At 44.3% G+C, this 20,790-nt stretch overlaps 1 protein-coding gene across 1 annotated transcript in view; it reads right to left on the bottom strand.

Moving 5' to 3' along the window:
- The window catches only part of RPAP1 (RNA polymerase II associated protein 1), a 296,667-nt gene that overhangs the window by 125,707 nt on the left and 150,170 nt on the right, over nt 1-20,790 (bottom strand). Inside the window, exon 14 of the mRNA XM_086937236.1 lies at nt 17,866-18,045. Within this exon, the coding sequence (XP_086793362.1) occupies nt 17,866-18,045 (180 nt within the window). The remainder of the gene's footprint in view (nt 1-17,865; nt 18,046-20,790) is intronic.

The raw sequence follows: 20,790 nt of genomic DNA, 5'->3' as shown, positions 1-20,790 counted from the left end.
GTCATCAATTAGGTCATTGAAAATGTCCTGAGTGATGTAACGTGAGGTGCCAATTAACAAATGGCGGGAAGCTCATAACAGTTACTCAGTTAAGTGGAGAAGTGTGGCTCACTGGTTAGAGCAGGCAGACCCTGAAGCAGAGGTCAGACCCGGGACCAGGGTTCAATTCCCGACGCGGCAGGGTCTTGAGCTCAAATGTCCATGGACTCGATAATTCTCGCTTCGGTGCCTGACCTAATCATGGGTTCACACTCTGCAACTCTGGGCATTAAGCTTGCTTAATCTCCACAACGGCCCGCGCGGCGGGATGCCTGGCTTTCACCTTGGGGATGCCCTGTAGGGGCTATCTCACAGGGAAAAGCCAGGACGGGTTCCCAAGGCAAGCGCGGAGATACCCCTTCGGGGGTCGATTCAGGCGCTATATAAGAAACATAATAATAATAATAACTATAACTGGTGAATTTCAGTGGTTTTTGAGTCAAATGTTACATTTTAACTGACATTTTCACCTAACTATATTGTCGCTTTAGCCTTTGGTTTTTGTGTGAATTTCTAGTGATTTTTTTATGTGAAGTCACGTCAATAAATAAACGGAAAGCCTATTGGATTTATAAAGGAATCATCGCATTAATATATAAAGGCAAGCCTATTGGCTCTGTCACGGAGTCAGGACTTGCATATATAAAGGTAAGCCTATTAGCGTTATTAAAAGATCAATACCTTAACAAAACTAGTTTGACATGTTTAGTAATCATCGTAAAAACCAATAGGTTTCAAAAACACATTCAAATATATTCATCTATAATAACAAGCATAGCATTATTTGTTAATAAATATTTAACTGGAGTATTTGAATTCAAAACAACATTACATATGTGTCAGAGTCTTTCTTTTACACTTTCAGGCCAAATATAGCAGCAATAAGACTAACCGCAAGGAGTCCCTGCATCCTAAGCTGAAAAGGAAAAGCTCCATCTCTGGGAAAGCTTATAAAAACCATAGGCTTTCTCTGGGGTAATATTCTATAAACCCCAGGAGACATAGAGGTATTTCTGTAAAGTATGTCTGGGGGCGGCTGCACACCCACAAGCCCCACACAAAACTTTAAAAACATACTGGCAGTAACCTGCCCAGATTTGGGCACCACCATGCAGCAAAACATATGTTAATTAGACCAAGAAGGACATTAAAGGGGGGCTCGTTGCCAGGAGCAGTGAATAATAAATGATGTCTCCAGCCACTCTTTAACCTTATTCATTTAAAAAACAAATTGGGTGGGGGTCCCAGTTCCACCAGGACACCCACAGCTTGTTTTTTCGTTGGAGGCTGTGGGGGGGGGCTGGGGGGGGGGGGGGGGATCATGGCCCCTGCAACTCTGCGGACTACCCGGTCAACACTTATAATGTGTCCCGGCAGTAGTTGGCTTCCCTAGTTTTTTCCCGCCTGGCAGGAGCTGTCCTCTGCTCCCTGTTTGCCAGAGTGCGGGCAGGGAGATAAACTTCTGCTCCCACGCTCTGGTGAGCAGGGAACAACAGTGTTTCGGGGATGGTGTCCTGGTATACATTGGACTGGGGAGGATAGAGTCCCGGGGGCCAAAAATATAATACAGTGGGCCTCAGAGGATGAAGAATACTGCATTTAGCAGTAAGACTGCATATTCTTGTCCCATGTTCACAGAACATAATCTATATTAGACTATTTGTTGCTCAACAAATGCATGCTACCAAGGTTATTGAGGCCAGCAAAATAAGGGAAAGGGATGTCTCTGAACATTGCCCAGTAACATTGGCCCATAACCTTGCATTACTGGCCCTACCAGGCAAAAGATGGAGGATGACTGCCCTAAAATACAGAATTCCTACAGAGAAACAGCTCCTACGTCAACAATTGAAAGACTAGATGGACTTGCATTAACACTCCCCAAAAACATTCCCAGGTTCTTTGGGTTGAACCCAAGACATTTGTTAGGGGTTCAATGATGAGTTTCTCAGCGATGGTCCTGCAGGATTTGTAGATTAAACAAAAATAATTGGAATCAAAAGTACAGCATTTCACTATACCACAAGTCGATGACATCTGCAACTCTGCTTAGGTGTCCAAGAGCAAGATATAACTTGTTCTTTTCTTCCAAAGCTAAATTAGCTCTAAATAACTCAAATCCAGGAGCACAGGGAAAGCGTCTGGGAGAGTACCTCACTGACCGAATTTAACCTCATCGCTGCTACGGAGATTTTTCTCCTGTGCTGGATCCCCTTGAATCATATGTGGTCATGACGGAACGGTTCCGTCATCAGCACAGCTCCACTGTGCCTCATGACGGAACCGTTCCGTCATGAGCATCGAAGGGGTTAAAAAGATTACAGCTACCACAGTTAGCCCCCCGATTCTATGTAAGGTGTTTAATGATGTAGATAAGAACAGACATCCTGCCTCAAAAGGTAATCCTCTCATTAATACATAGACCCTAATAGACCCTGCTTGGTATTTGTGTCTCTGTGAGAAAATCAAGTAGCACACAAGGATTGTGGCAAGTATGCAACAATATGGACAAGTAGCTGGCCCTGTTCCGTGACGCAGAGAAGAGCTTTGACTTGGTCTAATGGCGTGTCCTATTCAGAACAATGGAGAGAGCCTACATATTCTGCATATGACTTCCTCCTACAAAGTATAAGAGTTGTCCCTCCTGGCTTATCACTTTTCACAGACTATTGAAACACCACACTTAGTATTTGAGGTTATCTGTTGAATGGTTTTAAAGGTCCTGCAGTTTTGTATGGAAATAAAATGCTGTACACAAACCTGAGTAACCTAATTCTGGAGAAAATGAATAAGGTACGGAGCTCTGATTTGAAATAATGCACAACTCCTAATCAGAGGCTGCCAATCCATTGGCTGGAGTGGACAGATAAGAGCCTTATAGCTATTTAATACCTTGTGGAAGATGCGACTTTAAAATACTATGAAAAGCAAAGTAAATAAAATGTCGTCCATCAGAACCAACAGTGGAAAATACTGCAATTGAAGTGCTGCATACTAGGTAAAAGACATGCAGGGTTGCCCACCTTGCAAGAATCACCAATCTATTGGCCTGATTTAAATGTTGGCGGAGAAGGAACTCTATTGCAACGGTGTGGTCAAACCCCTCTGACGGAAAACAATGTGGATGTCTGCCTCTTCATCCTTCTCAATTGTTGGTGTCTTTCAATAGTGTGATCACCACAGCATCACAAATGTCCTTGAAAATTATAGGAGTATCAAGAAAAGATCCGGAGCTCCTTCCCAATCCCAAACAGCAGGGCAAGTAATGGAACACCACCTTAGAACCTATCATCGTCACATCTGGTGTCACTTAGGGGTGGGCTTTAGTGCCAGCATTGTTCAATTTATACTTGTAACTACAAAGAATCTTGAAGAAGGATGGATTATTATTTACCACATCAGAATTATCGTTTAATTTCACTTTGAGATTTCAAATGCTGAAAACAACTAAAATCACAGTGTGAAAGTCTAGGGGAAACAAGAAAATAATGGAAAAGTTGGCCATGGAGGTACAGATTGTCCAGTAATACTTAGTGGACCCTCAGAGACCCACTCATAACGAGCCAGATATTTCCCATCCCCGGAGTTACTGTTGTGGCTAGGATCGTCCTATTTTAGCTTCACTGTTAACATAAAAAGCTATCCAAGTCATCATTTACAAACAATATACAATATCAACAGAGAGAATGACAGCTCTAAAAGGATTTCAAGATTTTAGTTGATGGAAGTCAATGACAAAAAAAGAATCGAACTAGAGTTGCAAATCATTAATTGTTCTAGTAAAAAGTGTGCTCTCTGCACCATGTTCCTTCAGGATGCTCAATTCAATTAGATAAAGGGTTCAGTTACTGAAGGCAGGTTACATAACATTAGGTGCCCTTTGATTCCCAATTCTCAATTTCAATGTTTTAAGAATCAAACCGAAAATAAACTTCAAGAAACTTAATTCCAACTCCGAAAAGTAAAGGAAACAAGTGTGTGGATTCTCAGTATGAGTGAGTACTGCACGCAATTGGGGAATACTGAAGATGTGAGGATGTTCTGCTGCAGAAAGCCCCTTATTTCAAGCACACCGTAAGCCTCCCAAGGAAGTTACCTGGATCATAAACTATGCCCTTTACGAGACATGTTGGCAGCGCTATCTAGGAGGAGGGACACGTATATCTGGTGATGAGAAGATGTGGAGGAAGTGGGAGAAGATGTGGAGGAAGTGGGAGAAAAGTGTTATTTATTAATTGCTCTGCTTAGTGTGAAGGAGGTGTACATTCCAGACTACACAAAAATGCCAATGTGAATACTGAAAGAACCTGGGAAGTGCTTTGTGGACAGCATAGTGCTCAAAGTTAGATAAACATTATCCAGTTCTGTGTTAAAGTCTTCAATCTCTAGGCACTCACCACTAATGTCCAAGCAGTCAGGGCACAGTGGATCCAGCACCAGAGGCAGTGCGGTGGGAGGAAGCCATGAATCAGTTTGCTACTGAAACCATAAACTTAGCTCGTCAAACAAATGCTGCCTGGATGCCTGCAGGGGTTTAATGCGGCATCTGACCACATCCTGCTAAACTGAGTTTGTGTTTACATGGCATTTGTCCTTTTCCAAACATGTTTAAGTTCAGAAAAAGTTTATTAGGACAAAAGAATTACAACAATGTGCAGAATATAAAAACAATGAAGGCAGTAGGTTCATATACAATGTAAGTGGGTTTAGAAAATAAAGAGAGAATAAACATAACAAATAAGAAATGCAAATGCAATCAAAAATAATGATAACATAAGCAATATTGTACAAAAGAAGGTATAAATATAAATATAAATTAACACAAAGGAAGTAATGGAGGTTTAGTAACTTCTTGCTGCAGAGGTCTGGGGGAAATAGAGCATTTAGCATGAGCCCATAAATCAGAGCGCTTGGATGCCAAATGTGATGGATATACAAATGTAGTGTCTAGCCGGTGATTGTAACAGACCGCATACCACCATGCTTGATATGAAAGCTTAGTGAAATCCTTCCAGTTTCTCGTTATTTGCTGGAAGGCTACTGCTATTAGGAGGTCAATTATTTTGACATTAAAGTTAGAATGTTCCCAGATGGAGGATACGCTACCTAAAAAAATATGTACTGTAGAAAAGGGATGAGTGGACTGAAAAATCAAGTTTAGTTGATTCCACACCTTTTCCCAACAAGCATTTACAATGCAATGGTCTCGGCATCATTAAAAGTAGAGCTATTGGCATTGCTCATGACATATCTTTTTTTTTCCTTAAATCATAAATAACAGCACTCTGCACTCAACAGCACACACCACTCTGCACCTACACTCACTGCTCTGCACACTCACTCTGCACTCACTACTCTGCATTCTGCACTCACTACTCTGGACTCACTACTCCGCATTCTGCACTCACTACTTTGCACTCTGAACTCACTACTCTGCACTCACTACTTTGCACTCTGCACTCAATAGTCTATGCACTCACTACTCTATGCACTCACTACTCTATGCACTCACTACTCTATGCACTCACTACTCTATGCACTCACTATTCTATGCACTCACTACTCTATGCACTCACTACTCTATGCACTCACTACTCTGCACTCACTACTCTGCACTCACTACTCTGCACTCACTACTCTGCACTCACTACTCTGCACTCTGCACTCACTACTCTGCACTCTGCACTCACTACTCTGCACTCACTACTCTGCACTCTGCACTCACTACTCTGCACTCACTACTCTGCACTCTGCACTCACTACTCTGCACTCACTACTCTGCACTCACTACTCTGCACTCTGCACTCACTACTCTGCACTCTGCACTCACTACTCTGCACTCTGCACTCACTACTCTGCACTCACTACTCTGCACTCTGCACTCACTACTCTGCACTCTGCACTCACTACTCTGCACTCTGCACTCACTACTCTGCACTCTGCACTCACTACTCTGCACTCTGCACTCACTACTCTGCACTCTGCACTCTGCACTCACTACTCTGCACTCTGCACTCTGCACTCACTACTCTGCACTCTTCACTCTGCACTCACTACTCTGCACTCACTACTCTGCACTCTGCACTCACTACTCTGCACTCTGCACTCACTACTCTGCACTCTGCACTCACTACTCTGCACTCTGCACTCACTACGCTGCACTCACTACGCTGCACTCACTACTTTGCACTCTGCACTCAATAGTCTGCAAACTCACTAGTCTGCAAACTCACTACTCTGCACTCACTACTCTGCACTCACTACTCTGCACTCACTACTCTGCACTCTGCACTCACTACTCTGCACTCTGCACTCACTACTCTGCACTCTGCACTCACTACTCTGCACTCTGCACTCACTACGCTGCACTCACTACGCTGCACTCACTACGCTGCACTCACTACGCTGCACTCACTACGCTGCACTCACTACGCTGCACTCACTACTTTGCACTCTGCACTCAATAGTCTGCAAACTCACTAGTCTGCAAACTCACTACTCTGCACTCACTACTCTGCACTCTGCACTCACTACTCTGCACTCACTACTCTGCACTCACTACTCTGCACTCTGCACTCACTACTCTGCACTCTGCACTCACTACTCTGCACTCTGCACTCACTACGCTGCACTCTGCACTCACTACTCTGCACTCTGCACTCACTACTCTGCACTCACTACTCTGCACTCTGCACTCACTACTCTGCACTCACTACTCTGCACTCACTACTCTGCACTCACTACTCTGCACTCTGCACTCACTACTCTGCACTCTGCACTCACTACTCTGCACTCTGCACTCACTACGCTGCACTCTGCACTCACTACTCTGCACTCACTACTCTGCACTCTGCACTCACTACTCTGCACTCACTACTCTGCACTCTGCACTCACTACTCTGCACTCACTACTCTGCACTCACTACTCTGCACTCTGCACTCACTACGCTGCACTCACTACGCTGCACTCACTACGCTGCACTCACTACGCTGCACTCACTACGCTGCACTCACTACGCTGCACTCACTACGCTGCACTCACTACGCTGCACTCTGCACTCAATAGTCTGCAAACTCACTAGTCTGCAAACTCACTACTCTGCACTCACTACTCTCTGCACTCACTACTCTCTGCACTCACTACTCTCTGCACTCAATAGTCTGCAAACTCACTACTCTCTGCACTCACTACTCTCTGCACTCACTACTCTCTGCACTCACTACTCTCTGCACTCACTACTCTCTGCACTCTCTGCACTCACTACTCTCTGCACTCACTACTCTCTGCACTCACTACTCTCTGCACTCACTACTCTCTGCACTCACTACTCTCTGCACTCACTACTCTGCACTCACTACTCTGCACTCACTACTCTGCACTCACTACTCTGCACTCACTACTCTGCACTCACTACTCTCTGCACTCACTACTCTCTGCACTCACTACTCTCTGCACTCACTACTCTGCACTCACTACTCTGCACTCACTACTCTGCACTCACTACTCTGCACTCACTACTCTGCACTCACTACTCTGCACTCACTACTCTGCACTCACTACTCTGCACTCACTACTCTCTGCACTCACTACTCTCTGCACTCTCTGCACTCACTACTCTCTGCACTCACTACTCTCTGCACTCACTACTCTCTGCACTCACTACTCTCTGCACTCACTACTCTCTGCACTCACTACTCTCTGCACTCACTACTCTGCACTCACTACTCTGCACTCACTACTCTGCACTGCACTCACTACTCTGCACTCACTACTCTGCACTCACTACTCTGCACTCACTACTCTGCACTCACTACTCTGCACTCTGCACTCACTACTCTGCACTCTGCACTCACTACTCTGCACTCTGCACTCACTACTCTGCACTCTGCACTCACTACTCTGCACTCACTACTCTGCACTCACTACTCTGCACTCACTACTCTGCACTCACTACTCTGCACTCACTACTCTGCACTCACTACTCTGCACTCACTAGTCTGCACACTCACTAGTCTGCACACTCACTACTCTGCACTCACTACTCTGCACTCACTACTCTGCACTCACTACTCTGCACTCACTACTCTGCACTCACTACTCTGCACTCACTACTCTGCACTCACTACTCTGCACTCACTACTCTGCACTGCACTCACTACTCTGCACTCACTACTCTGCACTCACTACTCTGCACTCTGCACACTCACTTTGCACTCACACTTTGCACTCACAACTCTGCACTCACACTCTGCAAAGCGCATCGATTATAATATTTTTTCATGAACTTCCTTTAAAACACACCTTTCTGCAGTGTTGTGTCTCCATTGGCGCACGCACCGGAAGTCAGGCAATATCGCAAGTGACGGGGGCGGGGCGTCGTCGGGACCGGAAAAGGAGGCAGGCGGACTAAATGCGTATCGCCCGGGCAAACGAACGGTCCGTGAATGATTACGCTGCCCGTTGGAAACATTTCCCAGGTAAGAGAAGCATTATGCCCCCCAAATAGTCTGAACATCTGCAGACAGGGACGCGTAGACAGCGTGTACACTTGTTCACAGCCTCACACTTCGTATAACTTTTTGAGAGCTACGCCGCGCCAAGCAAAGCCCGTGTACGTAGCATTGTTTAAAAAAACCACAGCGCGATCCTGTAATCAAAGTGCCTGGCCATAGTGTCTTCAATAAATTTAATTCTGGCGACCTTGTGTGTGTGCTTGTGTGCGAGGGGGGGGAGCACTCGTGTGTGTGTGTGTGCGCGTGTGTATGTGTGGGGGGGTGTCTGTATGTGCGTGCGTGCATGGGCGCTGGTGTGTGTGTGTGTCTGTGTGAATGCACGACAGCAGCTGCCCACAGCGAGCGCGATCGCGTGCGCGTTTCAAATCGCCTCCAAGGCGATGTGCGCGATAACTTTTTGAGAGCTACGCCGCGCCAAGCAAAGCCCGTGTACGTAGCATTGTTTAAAAAAAAAAACACAGCGCGATCCTGTAATCAAAGTGCCTGGCCATAGTGTCTTCAATAAATTTAATTCTGGCGACCTTGTGTGTGTGTTTGTGTGCGAGGGGGGGAGCACTCGGGATCTCTAATGTAAGTCTAAAGGAAAGAGGAATCATTCAACTAATTGCTATTTTAATGAAACTCTTTGAGCTTTCTGCACCACTGTATCATGGTGCCCATTTAGACCTATTGCACACGCTCTTCGACCAGTCGTCCTTCCATGCACAAGTGTGACAATTTAAATCGCATCCCACCATAATGGCGATTTGCTGACATGCCATGAGCAGCTGCTTCTATCCTTTTTAGGTACGTGGACCTTTCGATGGATTACTTTCCTTGTGCCGGTATTGGACTGCACTGTGGCACCGCAGTAAAGCTGTTTACTATGTTTGTAGACTGTGTGCCGTTTGTGAGTGTATCGTATCCTACACAGCCCATCCCATATTTCTGTTTTGCTTCACTTCATCTGCTGTAGAGCACCACATTTTGTATGTAAGAGCACTACGTTATAATTCATTTTAGAGCATTCTCCCTTCCGTAGTGTAAATGCCCTTCACGGCCGGATGCAGTATGTAGGTACTCTCATATATTTCTTGGCACCTACGATGTAAGACTGTGTGTTGGATCTAGGAGGACATATATAGAACAGCACCATGTTTTGTTTCACTCATTGCACTAGCACTGTGCTTTTATCCCCTCTTCTCCGTTTGATTAAACACATAAGCCAGCATGTAAACATTTGTATTAATGCTCCGCACGGACTGCATCCACAGGTAAACACTTGCTTTTCATTTTTTGGCTTTCATGCACATGTTATTTTTCAGGGTTTTTTCGGTACGTTATTATTTCACACATCTGATTTAAGCTTTTCGATTTTTAGTGCCCATCACAGCTTTAGCATTCATGTTTAACTTCTTTTTATTCGTTCTGTCCACATTATTTTTAGTTCCTTGAAGCATGGCACTGTATGAGCAAGTGCGTGCATGGGTGCTGGTGTGTGTCTGTGTGAATGCACGAAATCAAAGGAGGACCCCGCACAGACTAATAGGGGACTGGGGGGATAACGCTAATGTTTGAGTTGATTATATAGTTAAGAAATAGGCCTTTTTCTAAAGATTTGGCATCTGTAGAAACATAAGAAGATCAGTACACAGAATTCCCCTCTCCAGTTACAATACGCTTTTAGAAGTTGAGATTCAATTCTTGTAACTTTACCTTTCCCGCCGCATTGTCGGCATGCTGCTTTTGGAATGAAATGCTTACTTTAGAGTGCACTTAATAGAAGTGTGACACACTCCTACATTTTCTTTTGTGTGGGGACGCCCTTGTCCTTTTTCAAATCTGTGTGAATGCACGACAGCAGCTGCCCACAGCGTGCGCGATCGCGTGCGCGTTTCAAATCGCCTCCAAGGCGATGCGCGCGGCCAGGAGTGTCTCCTGGGAAGCACACACGCTAACAATAAGTTCTCGGCGACAACGCGCTTCTGCGCGTTTAGCCGAGACCTAAAAAGGGCTAACAAATTCACAATTAAAGAGTAAATGGAATAAATCAGCATGTTGGGCCGAACAGGACCAGCATTCATGTGAGACATCAGCGTGGAATGAGTGGAGAGTAAGAGGGGAGAATAGAAGTCTATTATATATAAAGAAGGGTGTTTGCGTCGTGTTTGCAGCCCTGGAAGATTTCCTAAGTTTTAGCCAAATTGTATCCCAGAAGTCGACATTCCAGGAGGTGTCAAAGTCCTTTTCCCACAATAATTCTGTCTGAGTTTTGTCTCTTGGTGTGGATGAGGTATGTAAAAAACTGTAAATGGTAGAAGCTTTAGAATGAGCAAGCAACAGAGAATGCAGTTTAACAGTATGAGTAGAATCAATAGAGCTGTTTAAAGGAGGTGGTCTAAAAGTCAGGGAGGCAGATTGGATAGCTTGTGTTAGGAGGAAATTTTTAGAGCAAAAAGATGAGGGAAAATCAAAAACAATACGAGCCTGTGCAAAGGGTTGGATTAAATCCCGATTATATAACTGATTGACCCAGATCAGGTCACGTTGTCTCCAGGTTTTCCAATAGAAAGGTTTATTGTTAATTAAGATGTGTGAATTATGCCATATGGGAGAATTAAGAAAAGAGGAGGAAGGTGTAGATGGAATGAGTTTAGAAGTAAGTTTAAGTATAGGAGTGGAAACGGATTGTGGTTTGCGTGTAAAAGATAGGTATTCCTGGAAGGAGAAGGGAGAAATGAAAGATCGTTCTAATGTAGTCCAGAGAGGGCAAGGTGCAGAAGGGTCAGAGAGCCATCGTGACGATTGAGTCAGCATGAAAGATATATGATAAAGAGAGAAGTCCAGGAAGTTCATCCCACCTTCCGGTTTAGGACGAATTAATTTACGAATAGACATGCAGGACTTCTCATGTCCCCATAAAAAAGAGGATAAAATAGAGTTAATTTTCCTAAAATGCTTGAGAGGGATGGACAATGGGATATTTGAAATTGTATATAAGACTATGGGAGAGAGCATCATTTTTATGGTATCCAAACGACCCCACCAAGATAAGTACAGTGGATGCCACTTTGACGTTAAAGAAGATAATCTTTGTGTACAATTATCCATGCAACGCAATACTGTCCCCGCCACGGTTGAGGTAAAGTGTAGACCTAAATATTTGATAAATTGAGGACTCCATGAAAAACCCGAAATAGCAAAACCAGCACTAAAAGTATATTTTGTCAAGGGCAGAATTTCACATTTGTCTGTATTCAGTTTGTAGCCAGAAACAGACGCAAAGGATTGCACTTCTTCTAACAAGCATTTACAATGCAATAGGTCTCGGGTTAATTAAGTTTGAGCTATTGGCATTGCTTAATATTGCAACACCAATTGTACCAAAAGTCTATAAATTGTAGGCCCAAAAAATGTGTATTTATTTTTGTAGCAGTGGTGGCATGCTGCGCTTTAGATGAATATGTTTGAAAGTAAAGTGCGCCATACTGCGATTGCTACAATAGTTATTTGTGGATGCGTTATTAATTGATGTGTGCACTGATGGCTGGTGGTGTGTGTGCCTGTAGAAATTGTGCACTGATGGCTGGTGGTGTGTGTGCCTGGTGGAAGTGTGCACTGCCGGCTGGTGGTGTGTGTGCCTGGTGGAAGCGTGTACTGACGGTTGGTGGTGTGTGTACCTGGTTAAAGTGTGCACTGACGGCTGGTGGTGTGTGTCTGATGAAAGCGTGCACTGACAGCTGGTGGTGTTTGGGCCCGGTAAAAGCGTGCACCGACGGCTGGTGGTGTTTGTGCCCAGTGAAAGCGCGCACTGACGACTGATTGTGCCTGTGCCTGCTGAAAGTGTGCACTGACAGTGTGGTTGTGTGTGTGGTTGTGTGTGTGTGTGTGTGTGTGTGTGTGTGTGGTTGTGTGTGTGTGTGTGTGTGTGTGTGTGTGTGTGTGTGTGTGTGTGGTAGTGTGTGTGGTGGTGTGGTAGTGTGTGTGGTGGTGTGGTAGTGTGTGTGGTGGTGTGTGTGTGTGTTTGTGGTGGGTGTGTGTGTGTGTGTGGTTGTGTGTGTGTGTGGTTTTGTGTGTGTGTGTATGTGGCTGTGTGTGCATGCAGAGAGCAACGGGGCAGCGTGCACAGGCGCAAGCTTTCATTAGAGGGCGCCAAAAATGCAGAGCACACAGGAGACAGATGCAGGTACCCCGTTGGTCCTTGTTTCTGAGAAGTGTCGGCACACTTCACGTAAAAGTATTATGTCCCTCTTGAGAAGTGCAGGGACTACGCGGCCTGTTCAGACGAAACAAAGCCTTAGGAACGGCCCCCTAGCGACCAATGATTGGCGCACGTTAACCACGTGATGTTTCTTTAGGGTGTTTCTGAGAGCAGCAATGGGCAGGACCAGCGGCGGCAGAGCGGGCTGTGAGGGGGAGCCGAGGGCCTACTGGTGGCAGTAGCCCCCGGCTTCCTGGCGGCATGGCAGAACTACCGAGCTCATCGGGGCTTTGGAATTTATTAAAGGTGTGTGTATGCGCGGCGGCGGCGGGGGCGGGGGGGGGGGTTCTCTATGTGGGTGTGAGTGAATGTGCGCGGCGGGGGGCGGGCGGGCGACGGGGGCAGGGTGTTCTCTAGGTGTGTGTGTGTGTGTGTGTGTGTGCGGCGGGGGGAAGGCTGTATGTGTGCCTGCTTTCAAGGAGCCATGGGAGACAGGAAGTGCGCGCGACCTGATCCGTTTACGCGCACGTGCACATCACTTGTCTCCTGTCTCCCTTGGCTCCTTGAAAGCAGAAATGATTGCAATAGAGTCTCTGAGCGACGATCACTTTGCGATCGCTTCGCAGTCCGAGACCTAAAAAGGAATACTGTTCTTTTGCAAAAGGTTAACTCATAGGCTTCCTTAATGAAGTGTACTGTATAGTACTTTAAGTCTTTGGGATGCTTATGTATTACCAAATTAAATAAGCACTCACTACACAACATGATACATCCGTAGACTGCACTGGCTTCCTTTAAGCTAATGTGATGTGCCAATGCCAAAATGGTGTGGAAATCTGTCATCTACCTCCTAGGAAGAGTTTGCACTAGAAAAAACTAATTGTTCCCCCTATGGGTGATTTTCTGTTAAAATGTATAAAAGAAATTAATGGATGGAATGCTTGGAATAATTTTAGTCACTGCTAACTACTCTGGCAATGTGTTGACACCTTGTCCCAAGCTTTCACCATGGACTACACTTGCATTTGCCATCCAGTTCATGATCTGCTGAGATGGGCCCCTAATGGGCCCTTTATGGGTAATTTTGGTCATTTTGAAAATAACATTTTTTTTTTACAAGGCTAGATAGTGGGAGTTTGCTGAATGTGGCAGAAGTGTGGCCCAAACCTTCACTGTAACTTCAGAAAAGGCTGGTTTGCTATGTGTGCAGTCACAATCAGGAACAGAGATCGAATGACTGGATAGACAATTTTCAATGTTGTTGTCATTCATGCTTTACCTGCATGAAGTAGTGCACTTGCACTTCCCCAAAATAATTGTAAACGATTTATATTTGGTTTCAGATGTCGATCAAGCGGTGACCGTTTTAGAAAGACTAGACCAGTTTGTAAAATGTTATAACAGCATCCAAGTGATTTATCAGTGGCGTACAAAAAATGATGCCCCCCTCTCTCCATCCCCTGAGTACTCAGTACCTCACATATATTTATTGGTCATGAGGCTGAATTGGGGCTCCCTGAAGGACTGAGGGGAGCCTTGGCTGCAGAGCCTACGTTGCTCCCAAGATGCGCTTCTGTCATGTGTGCCTCTTTCAAGACAGCAACACTTTGCATGTTGGGATTTTTAGAAACTACTTACAATGTTAAAAACACATTACACGTCATAGAATACAGCACTGTTGTGCCTGAAAAGCCAGAACTAGCGGAAGGTTGTATCACACAACAAAATGGGCCCACTTGGCAGCTCCTTTAAAAAAGGTTTTTCAAAAATCTGGTTTATCGTTTTGAGATTGTATTCTAGTTTACTTTATAGACGCACACGCACTTTAGATAACTCCTACCTTTTCCATTCCACATAAAATACCAGGAAAATAAACAGCAGTCGCATGGTTCACACAGGCCTTACGTGCCTAAAGACTCCACTACTAGCCTTCGCCATAGAATGGTGCCCATATAATGCACTGGCATTAGACTCTTAGCACGATACACCCTAACACTACAGTGCCATCTCTCGTCACTCTCTATCAACAACTATCTAATACATTGCATTGGTGCCTATCTAGGCAGCATAATGTCCCACTACTGTACTGCACCACGATGCCCCTAATGGTGGTCGCACGGGTTAACAGATGAGAAGCATACTCACTGCGGTGGCGTCCGAGTAGCTGTGTGCGCGGCGCCACACTCTGCTGCCGCCTTCTGCCTCAGACCACGGCAGACGACAAAGCAAAGCACAAGCACAGCCAATCCCAGCGCGTCACCAGCACTGTTTTGATTCTGTTGACCACGTCATTCTTCAGCACGAGACCCGAATCTGCCAGCTGAGAGGAGGAGATAAAGCGTCTGGTGCAGCCACAACTCGCTGCTTCATGAACATAGAAAGTCGACTTCAGCACTATTAGCCAGTAGAAGCCACATAACAAATAGAAAATCTACATGAACATTCGAGATTAAGAGAACAACAGATAAGTGTCCCTTATTTATTTATTTTAAAAGTAAAAGTATTACGTCCCTCTTGAGAAGTGCAGGGACTACGCAGCCTGTTCAGATGAAACAAAGCCTTAGGAACGGCCCCCTAGCGACCCATGATTGGCGCACGGTAACCACGTGATGTTTCTTTATGGAGTTTCGGAGAGCAGCAATGGGCAGGACCAGCGGCGGCAGAGCGGGCTGTGAGGGGGAGCCGAGGGCCTACTGGTGGCAGTAGCCCCCGGCTTCCTGGCGGCATGGCAGAACCACCGAGCTCATCGGGGCTTTAGAATTTATTAAAGGTGTGTGTATGCGCGGCGGCGGGGGGGAGGGGGGTTTTCAATGTGGGTGTGAGTGCGTGGGCGCGGCGGAGGGACAGGGGCGGGGGGGTTCTCCAGGTGTGTGTGTGTGTGTGTGTGCGGCGGTGGGGGGGGGGCTGTATGTGTGTGTGTGTGTATGTATGTATGTATGCCTGCTTTCAAGGAGCCATGGGAGACAGGAGGTGCGCGCGACCTGATCCGTTTACGCGCTCATGCACATCACTTGTCTCCTGTCTCCCTTGACTCCTTGAAAGCAGGAATGATTGCAATAGAGTCTCGGAACGACAGATCGCTTTCGCGATCTGTTCGTAGTTCCGAGACCTAAAAAGGCAGGAAGAGATGATTGGGGCTGCGACAAAAATAAAAGCACATCGTCAGCATAAGCCGCCATTTTACTATTGGAATCATTAAAAGTAAAACCATGAATGTTATAATTTTGACGAATGCGGAGTAGGAAAGGCTCCAGGGCAATAATTAAAAGAAAAGGAGACAGGAGACATCCCTGTCTAACACCTCTAGCAAGATCGAAGTAAGAGGAGACCTACCATTGGCTGTGACAGCTGCTCTAGGAGTGGAATATAGGATAGAAATAAGAGCCAAAATGTTTGGACCGAATCCAAACCACTGAAGTGTACGAAAAAGGTATGACCATTCAACTCTATCAAACGCTTTTTCAGCATCCAGAGCGATGGCTGCTAGAAATATCAAAGAATAGACGTGTGTTGTCTTTAAGAAGCCTTCCTTTAACAAAACCAGATTGTTCAGTACCCAGCAAATCAGGCATGAGAGATTCTAACTGCAATGCTAGAGCTTTCGAAAAGATTGTATAATCAATGTTAACTAGGGATATGGGTCGATAATTCTTACAATATTGAGGATCTTTACCGTCTTTAGGGATAAGGCAAATAATAGCGTCAGAAAAAGAACCAGCAGATGTACCAGACTGCACAAAAGAAAGTATTAGAGTATGCAATTTGGGGATCATTAAGGACGCAAAATGAGAAAAGAATTCTACAGTGAGACTGTCTGGACCAGGAGCTCTATCCGTTTTAAGAATTTTTAGGGCAGCGTGAAGTTCTTTTTGTGTAATATCAGATTCTAGACAAGAAAGATCTGGGCGTGCTTCAGGTGAATAATGAATTTTGGATAAGAACTGGGACGTAGAGTGGTCAGAAGAAGGGGTTTCAGATGTGTATAGTGATTTATAAAATTGAAGGAATTCATTTAATATCTCATCATCCTTAGACTTTAACGAGTTGTCAGTACCAAAAATAGACTATGTTAAGCTTGTTTTGTTTAACTTTTAAATAATTAGCTAACATTTTTCCAGCTTTATTTTGGCCACCGTAAAAGTTTGCACTAGATTTAAGTAAGTAATTTGAAGCATTGTTAGGGGTACTTTTATTGAATTAGAATTTAATCTTTAGGAGTTCGGATAAGCAGTCTTTAGATTTGGAAGAGTAATAGGAGTGTTCTAATTTTTTGATCTGGGCTAAGAAAGCATTTGTGACCTGCTGAGCTTTCCTACGTTTGTTGGAAACAAAACTAATATTAAAGTCTCTAGCTGAGGCTTTGAAGGCATCCCAGTAAAAGACGATGTGAATATGGGGTCCAGAAGTAGGGCATTATTGAAACGCCATTTGTGAGGTAGATTGGACTTGTGCAAAATATCAAGGTGTATGATTACAGGGGCATGATCAGAGATCAATATAGAACCAATATCCGCCTTTATCAGTGACTGAGAAATATTGTGGGAGACAAAAATTTAATCTAAGCGGGATTGAGTATGATGTACAGGTGAGTAAAAGGAGTATTCTCGTAGGGTAGCATTGCAGAATGATTTGTGAGATTTATGAGGTGTGAAAGGAGCTGGAGAGTTTCAATCTGAAAAAGGGTCCAGGATTTCATTACAGTCGCCAGCAAGAATACAATTGTCATCATAACATTGTGTAATTTGCTGGGCTAATGAAGTCCAAAAAGAAGGGTCCCCAATAGTGGGGGCATATATATTCAATAAGGAGACCGGGACATTATCAATTAGGAATTTAACAAAAACCCACCTGCCCGCCTGATCAGTGGAGTGAGACAGGATCTTAATGGAAAGGGATTTGCGGAAAAGAATGATAACTCCATTACGTTTGCCATCACCTGGAGAAAAAAAGAACATCCCCTACCCATGCCCTTTTGAGTTTCGCAGATTTCCAAACATGTTTAAGAGCAATAACCACAAAACTTCTACTGAATTCTACAAACACCCATTCCCTTGCTGAAACCAACACATGCATCACTAACAACTGCATACTTGATTATATGATCAGAACAAAGATTGTATACGATCCCTTACCAATCTTGCACACAGGTTCCGGCCAGAGGAAGCCAAAACTCTAAGCAGCTTCATAGCAGCAGCGCAAGGTATGCCATATAGACATGTGATTATGGTTCCATCTTTGCCAGCTGGACAGTTCCACTGTGCTGGAAGGAAGTTCTGAATGACTGTCTCCATAAGCCTTGGGCATTCCATGACCTACAGAAAAACCAAAGAAACATAGGAGCTCACACTAATGGATCCATACTTTCTTGATGTTAAATAATACACCAGAGTCTAAGCTAGCAAATCATAGATTTTCAATATAACACTACAGCAAATGCTCCTAAAATAAACTGAAGCTTTACTAGACTTGATCATTTTGTTGATTGCTCTGCAACTAAGTAGTAAGGATTAAAAATTGGCAGTTTGCCATTCTGTTGGACTAGCAGGCAATTTTGTTAGCAACATTACCCACCTGGAGCAGAAAGGTCAAAGGAATGAACATCTCTATTTCGTGGCACTGTGCCTGGTGTCTATTTCCTAATCACTTTTCATAGGGAAGATATTGTTGAGCTTGATTTAAGACTTTGGTCTTCCAGGCAGTATCCTTCTTTATGATCTACATTTAACTGTACTGAGTGAATCACAGCTTTATCAGAACAATAAGAACCTTTTTTAGGTTCAAATTAAATTTTGTACAACTCCTCTAATGACATTGCATTTAAAAGATAAAAACACCATTTATGAGATACTAAATGCCTCTGAAAGTTCTGTGTATCGCAGACATCAACCACCTTCTCTCATTCAAAAATGGATGTGTCATAGCGAAGTGAATCGTAATGCTTCAAAACTGATTCTCTAACAGCGTGCAACCACTTTCACATGCAGCCTCGACTGTCAAATAGCACTAGAAGTATTCACATAGTAGTTCACAACTTGCTCCAAATTCGGCAACTTTACAGCACCATCAATCTGTCCTTCATAAATAACATACATGCAGGATCATCACAATTATGACTCAGCAATGCATTCAAGAATCAGTGTTATGGGTCACTTTCCCAGATGTAGATTTTGACATCATTTGTGCTACTAACTCCATCATCACACTAGTCACCGAGTACAGCTTCAGGCAACTGCCTATCTATACAGAAACTATACACTGAGTCTTATCACAGTTGTATGTTGGAACAATGAGTTCCTCAACAACGATTAACTAAAGAGCGTGGTCTCTAGTACAACTGTGTCTCAACCACAATTATTTTTATCACACATTCCTTTACCATTAATTTTCGTGTTACAGAATGCACGGTAAACAGCATTCTAACCCAAACCCCTCCCTCGCCCCGAAAAACTAAACCGAACTCCTCCCACTCCCTAAAAACTACACCATACCCCCCATCTCCCCCCCCTAAAAACTAAACAAAACAAAAAGTATCAACCTCCTAGAAACTACCCCAAACCAATACCCCCTAAAAACTAACGCAAACCCCTCCCATCCCCTAAAAACTAACCTGAACCCCTCCCACTCCATAAAAACGACCCACACCCCTCCCACCCCTAAAAACGAACACAAACCTCTCACCCCCAAAAAACTAATACAGACCCCCCACCCCCTAAAAACGGATACAAGCACCCAACCCCCGCCCCCGCCCCAACTACCTAAAATCTATCCACATGCGTTGTTAAGGCTAAGTAATTGTTCTGGCAAGCCGTTGTTTGTCTTGCACGACTCCGGAACTCGTTGTTCTGGAATCGTTGTTCAGGATGTTTCCAGTCTTATCACACCTACCTTGCTCACCTATACTGAATGTGCATGTAATAAAGTTACCGGCATACTTTGCAGACATACTGGGTATTTTTAGTGCCCAGCGCAATACCAGAAGCCAAAGTATCCTCTGCCTAAATTCAAATCAGCAAAAGAAACACGTCCTGACGTTATGGAACTACACAATTCCTGAGGTAAGATTCATCAAACTTTTTCAATTTAAAAAAAACATGAAACTGAGTTCTACAAGGAGAAATTCACAACCATTTCTGCTCCTATCTCTTGGCCTGACTCAGAAGAACCAGTGTCTCCTCCACTCTAGATCAGCTATTTCATTGCTCAGTCAAAGGAAGCTTAAAAATTGTCAACAAATATATTTGCTATCTATTCACAAGGTCATCTCCCATGCTTACCATTAATATGAAATTCATGTAAAAGAAAACTGCATTCAATCGAAAATTGATGTAAAAGCAAAGGATAAAAGTTTTGTGCTCCGTTTAGTGTAAAAGAGCGGTCTCATGAAAAACTGCACAGCACCCCACAGAGCCAAATTTGACATGACAGGCTTTGTGACTACAACCCTATGAAATTTCTTGTGTGCCTTCTCTCACAACCCAGCTCCCCTTGCACTTTCTTCACCATCACTTATCAAGCACAGTCTTGGACGTCTTCAGCACTGTCAAAGGGGAAGAAGACTGGTGGGCTCCACATTATTAATGATACAACATTTGGACGTAGAGGTTTAGTGGTAACTTGAGTCCGACATCCATCACCAACTCTTCTATTTAAAATGGTTTTGTACTGAAGTGCCTCAAAGCTGTAGGCATAATGCCCCTCCTTAAAAACAGAATATCCATCCTTCTAATGCTCACTACGATACATTTGAAGTTTCTATACACCCAGTTTAAGGACGTTGAACCATTCCACCTCCACAATCACAACGCCTACAAGTTGGACAGAGACCAAAGATGCTCTACTTAAACATGCACTACCAAAAGCAGACATCACAGACTGTGTCCCTTCACTTGCAAACTTATTGGGGTCAATGATGGAAATGTAAACCCTTTACTTTATTCCTTAGTTCTAGCGAATTTCTACATTAGCGCCAAAATCTTGCCAAAAATAGAGGTTTCCTAAATGGTGCACAAACAAACCTGCTAATCCTATTCATATTTTTGACAATCTGTGGCCTGCTC

This window comes from Lissotriton vulgaris, chromosome 9 (genome assembly GCF_964263255.1).
Source record: "Lissotriton vulgaris chromosome 9, aLisVul1.2, whole genome shotgun sequence".
NCBI classification, from domain to species: Eukaryota; Metazoa; Chordata; class Amphibia; order Caudata; family Salamandridae; genus Lissotriton; species Lissotriton vulgaris.
This window is presented reverse-complemented; position numbering and strand designations above follow the sequence as displayed.